The sequence below is a fragment of the Rhinoderma darwinii genome, chromosome 13 (assembly GCF_050947455.1).
Source record: "Rhinoderma darwinii isolate aRhiDar2 chromosome 13, aRhiDar2.hap1, whole genome shotgun sequence".
NCBI lineage: Eukaryota > Metazoa > Chordata > Amphibia > Anura > Rhinodermatidae > Rhinoderma > Rhinoderma darwinii.
Window position 1 is genome coordinate 17,376,794 of NC_134699.1, and position 11,312 is coordinate 17,388,105.

Consider the following 11,312-nt stretch of genomic DNA (forward strand, 5'->3'; position numbering starts at 1 on the left):
TAAAGACCAGGTCACTTTACATAAGGAAAATCGGAACAGATAGTTATAATAATGATGAATAATTTGGAATACACAAAGTCAACATAGCGACAGGTTCTAAGAATTGTAGCACACTGCTGCCACCTGCTGAGTGACAAACATTTGCACCAACTTTTGAACAGAAATAGCCACAAGGGGTTAAAACAAGTCAGGATATTAAATAGATGTTCTCAATCATATTCATATTAAAAGCGTCAGAGTAAATTTGGATTTAGTGATAATAACATGTAAAGGTCTATTAGACTCAGTAGTGACTACTTGATCAGACCCTCCTCGTGGAGAATTCTGACATTTGAACCGATATTTTAGACATCGACATCATAAGGGGTGAGCAAGCTACAAGATATAAATAGAAGATGTCGCAACGATTTATGGAAATCATTTTTAGTCTTTATTTTATTGCATTCAATTGTTCGGGGAGCAGCAAACACCTCAAGTTGCGGAAGCAGCACTTGATACAATGAACCAAGATGAAAAGAAGGGTGAAAAATAAAAAACTTATGCCAATGGCCTTCATGGCAAATACGGATTCAGGGTCACTGAAGTGACGTTTCCCTACAGGATCTCTTTGCACAGCCAACCTGAAGCCGGCCTTCATCTTCCCCTGCAGCCAGCAATAGTAGATTCCTTTGTCATCGAACTGAATGAAGCGAAAGTTTAGATGGTTTCCATGGTCGATAAAGACTCTCATAAAGTTATTAATCCCAATTAGATACTCTGTGCGATAAAGTCTGTCATTGTCTTTGTCCCAAGCCACAGCATGTTCTGGTTTGGCTCCTGGACAAGCAATACTCAGCCTGCTGCCTATTGGATGAGTGTGTAACTGAATTGGTACTTTGGTGGTCCATGGGATATAATCTTTAAGCTTCATTATATTATGGATCAAAGTGCTGAATTTACCCAGAATGCCTTTTTTGGGCTTGTGGCATGGACTTATGCAGCTCCTGACTATGATCTCTGGTCTCCGACCGGATATGGACTTTTTGAATTTGGGTGGGACGGCTTCTGAGCCACAAGTAGTCCCAATATACTGAGCTACGCGAAATCTGGGGTTAAGGTAGGTACTATTGATATAGCATAAGCCAATTCTTCTTTGTTCCCCTCTCACGTCACATCGATCACACACTGTCCACTCCCAAAAAGTGGTGAAGACGACAAAATATTTGCTTATCAGATCCGGTTGTGGGTGACCATGTCGGTCTTCAAATGCTACATATGCATTCTTGGACTCTTGAATATCAACGCTGTATCCATAAAAGAAGTGTCCGTCCCGTGAGCCACACATATAATTTCCTGAATCTTCTATTTGTGCCTTAAACACTATTAGACTGAACATCCGGATACTGAACCTGAAAACAATATCAAAACTGCCACGAACATTTTGAACATCCAGTTGGACTGTACCATTGAAGTCTGTGAGCACCCGGGTCTTCTTATTACCCGTGTTCTTCTGATAGTACCACACTACGGACTTTATTAGTTCAGGCTTGCAATGGCAAGGAAGTTCAAAGGTCATGTCCGAAAGGTAAGCCATTGAGTCAAATAATAAGAATGCCGGGCAAACCACAGACCTGTAGATGTCGTCTTTTTCAACAATCTCATAACTAGTTGCTGGATTTAGATGGAGTAGGAACGTAACTGCTGCATAAGGGAGGAGAAGACAATAGTGAAGCATCTTTTACTAGAAGGGTATAGATGACACATCAAATGGGATCTTTTATTGACTTCTATGTTGTTGAAGTCAACTGAGTCCCAACTGCACGGAATTATCATGATCAAACATTCTTTTGTTTCCAAAGAAAAGGTTCGAAGTTCTATTGCACTTCTCCTTTAAGAGGTTGTCTGTTTTGAACAATCCCTTTATGTTAGTAGGGTATTCCAGCAATAAGTGCCTGTTCACACCTGCGTCTTTTTTACCATTGTTTTGCAGCCCTGCAGAGATCAGCTGTAATCGGCAGAGAAACCAGGCAGCAAGGGTTCAATTCCCCTCTTGAGCCTCTGCAGGTGAAATGAGGAATTACACAGTCCCCATCTAAATCAGTGCTCTAGGCAAACTTCTCAGAGCTCTACCAGTACATGAGAGATTCGTGCTGCCAAATGTATTTGTTTTCTACAGTAGAAGAAAAATGTATCAGCTTGGAGTCCAGGCTGTTTGGAGGATTGTCTAGACAATTGTAGCAAAACCTCAGCTGTGGGAAGTATTGAACTGTTATTCCTATCTTAGACATTTATGGCATAATCACTGGATATTCCATAAATATCTGCTAGATGCGGGTCCGATCACTATCTAGAAAACAGAGGTCCCCCATCCTGACTGGCTGCCACATCCAGGGCAAGAATCACTGGAGACTGGAAATAGACGATAGATGTAACTCCTATAGACATGAATGGGAAGCAGCCGACCACAACAAGCTCGCAGTTTCTGTAATTCCCATCCACCTCTCCACTTATTCTCAAGCTGGATGCGGCGACCAGTGGGACGGGTGTCCCCCATTCTCCAGACAGGTATAGGTCCCAAAGGTAGGACCCGCATCTTGTGGCTATGCCATAAATGCCTAAGATGGGAATAACCCTTTAAGTTTGTATCGATTTCCAGTCTCTTGAATTTATTGAACATAGTGTGTTATTAAAACGTAGAACTATTAGAAATCATTGCAGAACTTTTCATTATACAATGATTGTGCTTTATTTACATAAAACCGGAAACATTTTTCAATCCTGTTAAACCACGCTAAAGTTTATACAAACTGGTTCAGTAAATTGCAATAGTAAGTGAAGAAAGTTGGGATCAGAGGACAGGTTATTACAGGTTATTGCTTATTCATATAATGACGACAGTAATATGGAAGTTAATTTGACACATCGATCTTATACATAATTGTTAGTTGCATTATTGTTGATTTCCATTGACCATCTGCTTCCTTTTCATCATTTACTAAAGTCTGCAGCTTCACAAACAGCTCCTGGCAGCGTGCCCTCTCGTCCTTGCCGAGGAAGACCAGGTTGAGGTGGAAGCGTGGAGTCTTTGCCAAACACTGTAATATCTCCATCACTTCAGCCAATTGCCTGTGCTGAAGATGCTCCTCCAACACAAGGAGGAACTCCCCCAGCAGACCCGAGCACACTTCTGCATGGAAGATATGGGATAACTTCTCAGCCCCAATTTGCAAGAGGAAGTCATATCTTCTCTCCATATCTATCCTGCGCCACACACGGGTAAACTCAAATGCATTTCTGGGTTCTGACAGTTGCGATTCCTACAATAAAGATTAAAAGAAATGGACAAATACAAGACCAGTGGGTTTTATAGGATTACCGCCAAAACAAAAACACATTTTATATATATATATATATATATATATATATATATATATATATATATATATATATATATATATATATATATATATAATGATTTCATCCATGGTTCCACAGTCATGTTGGTGGTAGATGGGTTGTGGCACCTGCAGTAGAGCCCCGTGCTTCATCATCACAGCGGTGGTATCAGATCCAGTACTAAAACAAGGTGGTGATATCTAAAGCCATGACCAGGAGCCGGAAGAATGGATGTTATCCAATCCCATAATGCTCATATTCACCCATGTGATATGCGGATCTTTCATCCCACTACCAAGCTTGCCAGCCAGAGTGCTTGAGACAGTGCAGTAGCAAATCGCACCCTTATTTTCCCTGCTCAGAGCAAGAAACTAACATCTTCTTAGACAGGTAGTCATTTCCCCTCCCCATAAAGCAATGTATGTAGGGAAGGCAAGTTTAAATACAGCTCCTAGTTACAAAGCCTCATGGTCGTAAAGTTTGGAACCACACAGGGGCGTAGTAGTAGCACCTGGTCCCTGAGGGGGCCCAAAGGACCCTCTGCCCCATAGGTAGACACCAGTATTATAAATGGCAAGTGGTAGATGAGGGGCCCGATTACAGATTTTGCATTGGGGCCCAGAAGCTTCAAGTTACACCTCTGGAACCTCATAATCGTCATTTAGGTGCAACATCATTCCTTATCCAGCATTCGATAATCGAAAATGATTGATAATCCAGCACTAAACTAAACTATAATGTGGATATTCACAAGACCAGAAGCTGGAAACTCGTCATAAAAGAACCAATTAAGAAATTCCATATTTTAATTAGCATTTTACAATTTTTTGTAGGGTTCTCTACACTTACAAGAGACTTTAATTTACATTTCTCTGGCCATCCTATAATCCAGAATATCAGATCATTCAAAACCAATCCAATCCCATCAATGTCAGATTAAAGAAATTTGACTGTACTAATCTAGCACATGGCTGCCGTTTTCATCATTATATAATTATTATTAGACTGGAAATGCCAGTTTAGGCTGGATTCACACATTGCGTATTTGTTGCAGATTTTGATGCAGATTTTTGAGCCAAAGACGAAGTGGATTCAAGAGGAAGGAGAAGTATACATTCTCCCTTTCTATTTCCCATTCCTTTTAAAACCATCTCTGGCCTTGGCTCAAAAACCTGCTACAAAATCTGCAACAAAAACGCAATGTGTGAATGCAGCCTAATGGTCTCAATGTATTTGGAATTAGTATACAGAACATAGCAGAGTTGTGGTAGTTAGCAGATAGTGGAACGGTGTATATGGCTGGTTAAAAATAGAGGCATTGCTATAGGATCTAGTATCCTGAAACAATTCCAATATTGCTGATACCCAATTACAAAATATTCTCGTAGGAGAGGACTGTCCCAATGTATGTCTCCATACTATACCTCAGGATCAGCGATACTGTGGACCGACTGAGTTTTTGCCCTTAGGGCAGGGAAATTTACCGAAGCAAACCAGAACTAGTAGGTACCCCCCTCCTCTGCGTACATTACTGGTTTGCAGTGATGTCATGTTCATTGAATTGACAGATGTCATACACAATATGGCAGGTAAACTTTGAATGTATATAACAGGTTAATCTTAAAAGGAGGGAGCTTTTTACTGTCGCAGTTTGCTAATCAAGCAAAGGTAAACCACAGTAAGGGAACAGAGAATGGCTGGAGGTAATCAAATGGATACGTCTGGATTACAAGAGAAGATGGAGTTTCAAATAGTGTCATAAAGAAAAGAGCCGCGCGGCCGGGACAAGCAGATGTAATCAATTTCTGTTTCCGCCTCACCTGTAACGCGGCACTCGCTGGCTCTTTGGACGAGCTGCTTGTTGTGGCGGTCGGGTTCCATGGCTGCTTCCTATCGCCTCCAATCTTGTCCTTCCGCTCCAAGGGTTTCAGGTTAGAAGCTGCTACAATATCTCTGCGGAGAGCAAATGAAAGTGGAATTTATTGTAGAAATGAAAAAAGTTTAATCTAGCAAGAAGGACATCAAACTTTTCTGGTGTTTCCGCTCAGAATTAGAGATTGTAATCCCGAAATGCAATAAAACAAAAAGAAATGACAAAGTTATAGTGAAAGTCCAGCTGTTGTGAAACAATTTCCCCCCCGCATGCTTTTGGGACTTGCTTATATGCTGGCACAACCAATTTTTGGACAGCCTCAATATCATAGACGTTAAAAATCTACTCCCGTTTTGTGTGTACAGCTCCTATGCAGTGTCCATGGCGATCTGATCTAGGGGTCCCTGATTAGGACATACTCCTTCATTGCATTGCTTCTGGGTGAGAAGATGTGACTCACAGAGGCACCATATGGCAGCAATATGAATTTCTAAGTCTCTGTAATATGGACTATGTTAGGCTGGATTCACACAAGCACATTACGTACGTAATTAGCGGACGTATTTCGGCCGCAAGTCCCGGACCGAACACAGTGCAGGGAGCCGGGTTCCTAACATCATAGTTATGTACGATGCTAGGAGTCCCTGCCTCGCTGCCGAACAACTGTCCCGTACTGTAATCATGTTTTCAGTACGGGACAGTAGTTCCACAGAGAGGCAGGGACTCCTAGCGTCGTACATACGTATGATGCTAGGTGCCCGGCTCCCTGCAGTGTGTTCGGTCCGGGACTTGCGGCCGAAATACGTTCCGTCCATTACGGACGTAATGTGCTCGTGTGAATCCAGCCTAAGCGTGACGTGTTATAGGGTCTGTGTGCATTCTTGGAACAACCACCAACCAGATGGTGCTATTTTTTTATACCTTACAGATCACACTGTAAGGCCCCCGTTCACACGAGCGTGATTCTCGTCCGTGTGCTGTGTGTTGAAACAACGCACAGCACACTGACCCATTGTTTTCAATGGGGCCATTCACACATGCATGATTATTCGCACAGCGTTAGTGCGTTGCGTGAAACTCACTGCATGTCCTATATTGGTGCGTTCTCACGCACCTACGCGCCCATTGAAGTCAATGGGGGCGTGAAAACCACGTACCGCACACGGATGCACATCCGTGTGTGGTGCGTGATTAACGCATCAATTCAATTGAAAAAAATAATTTTGAAAAAAAAAAGATGTGCGTTGTGAGTGCGTGAATAACGCCTGCCACTCGCAAAGCACACTGATGCATAACGCAACACACACGGACCTGATTCACACGCGTTTTTCACGCACGTGAATCTGATACGCTCGTGTGAATGAGGCCTAAGGCCACATGCACACGATGCATTTTATGAGTGGACTTGCCACGTGGATTTCCTGTGTCAAATCTGCAGCGTAATACCGTATCAGCAAAGTAAATAAGATTATAAGTAATCTCATTTGGATCCAAATCCGCAGCATGTGTATTTTGCGTTTCCATCCCAGAATTGTATCTGACAAGTTTGTAAAAAAAAATCCAACAATCTGCAGCATAATAGCACCTGTTTCTGCATCAAAATGTAAAATCTGCACCAAAAAAACCCCATTAAAAACAGCGATATTAAGTGTGTATTTTACCTGCAGTTATGATGTGGAAATTCTGCAAAGTGTGCATGTAGCCTAAGGGTCAACCAACACATAGTTGACTTTTTCTACTGCGGATTTCACCCTACACAAAGGGTGAAATCAATGGTGAAATTCTGCGGCATTGCCACACAAGAATGAGCAGGCTCTGATTTTTTCATGGTCCTTTTCCGCTACGTGTGGATGATGGGGTTTTGTAAACCCAATCCACATGTAATGTACTGAAAATGACCACCAAGTGTTAACATGGCCTGACAGCTCTAACATAATAAAATATGTGCTCGAAATGAGCAGCAGATTTGCTGACAACTAGTATATTGATAGAAAAGCGATACAATGCAATAAAAGTATATCAAGATCGTGTTGTCAAAATGGATTTATCATTATGCTGTAACTATTAATTCTACTGATGATACAATACAATATTTCCGTTATATAAAAAGACTAGAACAGCGACTTGTGTGTCCCCTGCATTATTTCTGCTCATGACATCTCTGAAGGCTCCTGTTCTAATCCGTTCCTAATCTCTCCACATGTTCTTATCACTCCAGTGGAGTCTTAGAAATCTTTACATTGGCGTTAAACTACTGCAGCGCTTCTTGTCTAATGTCCTTATGATCAGATATTTGACTAGTGTAAAGAAAAACGTATGTGTGGACTATAGCAAACAAGATCGTCTATGACATCCAATGGCTCTAGATTTTAACTAATGGGGGTCCTGAACAGACATTTTTGTGACTGTTAGAGATCACTTTAATGGGAAAGTGTCATCAGAAAATGACCTAGTATTTAAATCAAGTTTTTATGTTAAACACATTTAAGAATTTTCTGAGGTTTTTTTTTCTATTTTTTAAATCAACATCTAAATTAAATCCTAAAATCTTGAAGTTTTCACTCTGGCCGCTGAGCCTTACAATAGACTGACACTTCCTGTTCTGTAGAGATCACTTCTCAGCAGTCATCTCATTATCATCACAGGCAGGATTACAATGACAGTAACACCCCTATATATAGATAACACAGGATCCACATTGACAATATGTGATGGACCCTCCTCCCCCTTCCTGCACAATGACCTCTGCACAGGTCACAGAGCATGCCTAGAAAACTGTACTATTGAAGTCAATGGGTCCTGTTCACAGGTTCTTGGTCAATGTGGCTGTAAAGCATCTCTCTAAATGCTGTTAAAGGGGTTGTCCCAGAATCAAAATAATATTATCACTTATCCACAGAATAATTTTCTGATCGCTGGGAACTCGCCGCTGGAACCCCCACCGATTGTGGGAACTATGATCCTGAACCCCCAGATCCCCCTCACTGCTCAACTGCAGTAAGGAGGACATGGAATGGAGTGACGGTCCAGCATGCTCATCACTCCATTCAAAGTCTTTGGGAATGACGGTACCAGCCGAGAACTCCTCTTCACTACAGGGGATCTAGGGGTTCGGGACCCCCCGTTGTCACAATCAGCGGGGGTCCCAGCGGTGGGGCCCCCAGCAATTAGAAAATTATCACCTATGCTGTGGATAGGCAATCATTTTTTATTCTGGAACAAACCCTTTAATAGAAGGCAAGATGGCTGACCCAATAACCATGAACAGAAAAAAATTATTAAAAAAAAATCTACAATAAAAAAAAATAAAAACAGATTAGAAAAAAAATAAATTATGATTCACGATCTGGTTTTAATTAGGGAAAAAAAATATTCCTTTAAATGTCCACCTTTTACAGTTTATATAAAGATATAATCTATATAAGAAACTTTGTTATATGAGTAACTTTGTAAATGCAATGTATTACCTATATTATACTCATCCTGAATTATACCCTATTTCATAGTTCAGAGCTGCATTCACAATTCTGCTGGTTGTCAGACACCTTCCTTGTAGCTTTAGCTGAGCTCCTATAATACAGTGCTACAGATTTTTCCTATACAAGATGACTGTACAGAACCAGATGAAAAGATGACACTTCCCAGAATGCAAGTCACCAGAGCAAACTTTGTGAAGTCAACAAGTCTTGCTGGGAAATTTCAACTCTGAAGCCGCAGAATTGTGAATGCAGCTCCGGACTATAAATATGTCACCGTAAAAAAGTAACAAGCCATCAGAAAGACACAACGATGACCATAGTAGATAGGTGATAAATAATGATTATTGGAAAACCCATTTAAGTATAATTTACTAGAGATTGTATTATTATCACCTGCACATGGAGCACCTTCCTTTAGTGATATTTATGCTACCCCTGATCTGTCCACAAAGGTCATATATTTAATAAAATACCTGAACTCCTCATAAGATGCCACCTTCTGGTGAATGGCACGAAACTTAGCAGCATTCTCCCTCTGATACTTCTCGTCTGCAGCCACAGCATTGGCCAACTCCCGTTCCAACTCCCGAAAATCAATCACTTCTGAATCGTTCATTGCTAAGTAAGCATAAAAAAAAAGGTGTTTTAGTTATGGACGAACGATAAGACAATTATAACTGAAATGCAACCTTAATGCCATCCACCGTATTTGTACGCCGGATGTGCGCCACAACAATATTCTGCGAGCTCAGGATCTGAGCCCACACCACATGCAACGGACAAAATCGGAGATAGCTCCTACCCAGCCGTTTCAAACCCTCAGATGCTGCGGTCAATAGCGACCGGGACATCTCAGTGGTTAGACAGGGGGAGGGGGACACTGTAGCTGGAACTATTTTGGGTCACTGTAGCCGGCACCGTGTAGGGGGTCGCTGTAGCCGGCACCGTGTAGGGGGTCGCTGTAGCCGGCACCGTGTAGGGGTCGCTGTAGCCGGCACCGTGTAGGGGGTCGCTGTAGCCGGCACCGTGTAGGGGGTCGCTGTAGCCGGCACCGTGTAGAGGATCGCTGTAGCCGGCAGCGTGTAGGGGGTCACTGTAGCCGGCACCGTGTAGGGGGTCACTGTAGCCGGCACCGTGTAGGGGGTCACTGTAGCCGGCACCGTGTAGGGGGTAACTGTAGCCGGCACCGTGTAGGGGGCTCTGTAGCCGGCACCGTGTAGGGGTCGCTGTAGCCGGCATCGTGTAGGGCTCGCTGTAGCCGGCATCGTGTAGGGGTCGCTGTAGCCGGCATCGTGTAGGGGTCGCTGTAGCCGGCATCGTGTAGGGCTCTCTGTAGCCGGCATCGTGTAGGGGTCGCTGTAGCCGGCATCGTGTAGGGGTCGCTGTAGCCGGCATCGTGTAGGGGTCGCTGTAGCCGGCATCGTGTAGGGGTCGCTGTAGCCGGCATCGTGTAGGGGTCGCTGTAGCCGGCATCGTGTAGGGGTCGCTGTAGCCGGCATCGTGTAGGGGTCGCTGTAGCCGGCATCGTGTAGGGGTCGCTGTAGCCGGCATCGTGTAGGGTCGCTGTAGCCGGCATCGCGTAGGGGTCGCTGGAGCCGGCACCGCTTAGGGGGCTCTGTAGCCGGCACCGTCTAGGGGTCACTGTAGCCGGCACCGTGTAGGGGTCACTGTAGCCGGCACCGTGTAGGGGTAACTGTAGCCGGCACCGTGTAGGGGTAACTGTAGCCGGCACCGTGTAGGGGTCGCTGTAGTCGCATTGCGCAGGGGTCGCTGTAGCCGCATTGCGTAGGGGTCGCTGTAGCCGGCACCGTGTAGGGGGCTCTGTAGCTCGCAACGCGTAGGGGGCGCTGTAGCCGGCAGTATTGTAGGGGGCACTGTGGTCTGCACGATTGTAGGGGGCACAGTAGTCGGCACTGGGTGGGGGGTACTGTAGCCGGCACTATGTAGCGAGCACTGTAGCTAGCACTATGTAGGGGGCACTGTAGCTAGCACTTTGTATTCGGCACTATGTAGGGGCACTGTAACTGGCACTATAGCTAGAACTTTGTAGTGGGCACTACAGCCGGCACTGTGTAGGGGGCACTGTAGCCCGCACTATTTTAGGGCTGTTGTAGCTGGCACTGTGTGAGTGTGTGTGTGAGGGGGGGGGGGGCACTGTTATGTCAAGTTGGCATATGACTGACAATTTTGTGCACCACACAAAATATCTTCCTGAAGTAATTTTAGGCTATATGCTGTACCTACTCTTGCAGTGTAATACATACACACACACTAATATAGGTAAAAATAAATAAAAACTAACAATATCAATGGCGGCTGGTTAGGAAAGAGAAGATATCACACGCGTTGCACGTTACTTTTTTTTTACCTTGCAATTCCGCCTTCATTTCAGCTGGAACGCTGTCACCATAGTAACAACTTCCCTCGCTGAATAGGGTGCAATTCCACCAATCAAAAGCAGCAGCGTCAAGTCAGCGGCCTGCGATACGTCCGGGGTTTCATAGCTGTCTAAGTTACTGCCTTCGAGAATTTTACTTGTAATTTAGTCCATATTATTTTAATTCTCTCATCTGACAAGACATTGT

General features: G+C 43.8%; 2 protein-coding genes across 3 annotated transcripts; both read right to left on the reverse strand.

The window, feature by feature from the left end:
- Positions 1-430: 430 nt before the first annotated feature.
- Positions 431-1,770, reverse strand: FAM187A (family with sequence similarity 187 member A). Its single transcript, XM_075846254.1, has one exon. It carries the CDS (start codon positions 1,712-1,714, stop codon positions 431-433), a length of 1,284 nt encoding a protein of 427 aa, XP_075702369.1. The 5' UTR covers positions 1,715-1,770.
- Positions 1,771-2,717: 947 nt separating this feature from the next.
- DNAAF19 (dynein axonemal assembly factor 19) lies at positions 2,718-11,170 on the reverse strand. 2 transcript variants are annotated; one of them, XM_075845325.1, is made up of 4 exons: positions 11,096-11,170; positions 9,201-9,345; positions 5,196-5,328; positions 2,718-3,296 (listed from the first exon to the last, which is right to left on the reverse strand). In XM_075845325.1, the coding sequence occupies exons 1-4, from the start codon at positions 11,112-11,114 to the stop codon at positions 2,889-2,891; spliced, it is 705 nt and encodes a 234-aa protein (XP_075701440.1). In that variant the 5' UTR covers positions 11,115-11,170; the 3' UTR covers positions 2,718-2,888. The 2 variants fall into 2 exon arrangements, with proteins under 2 accessions (XP_075701440.1, XP_075701441.1); XM_075845326.1 differs by lacking the exon at positions 11,096-11,170 and adding an exon at positions 11,030-11,091.
- Positions 11,171-11,312: the final 142 nt, after the last annotated feature.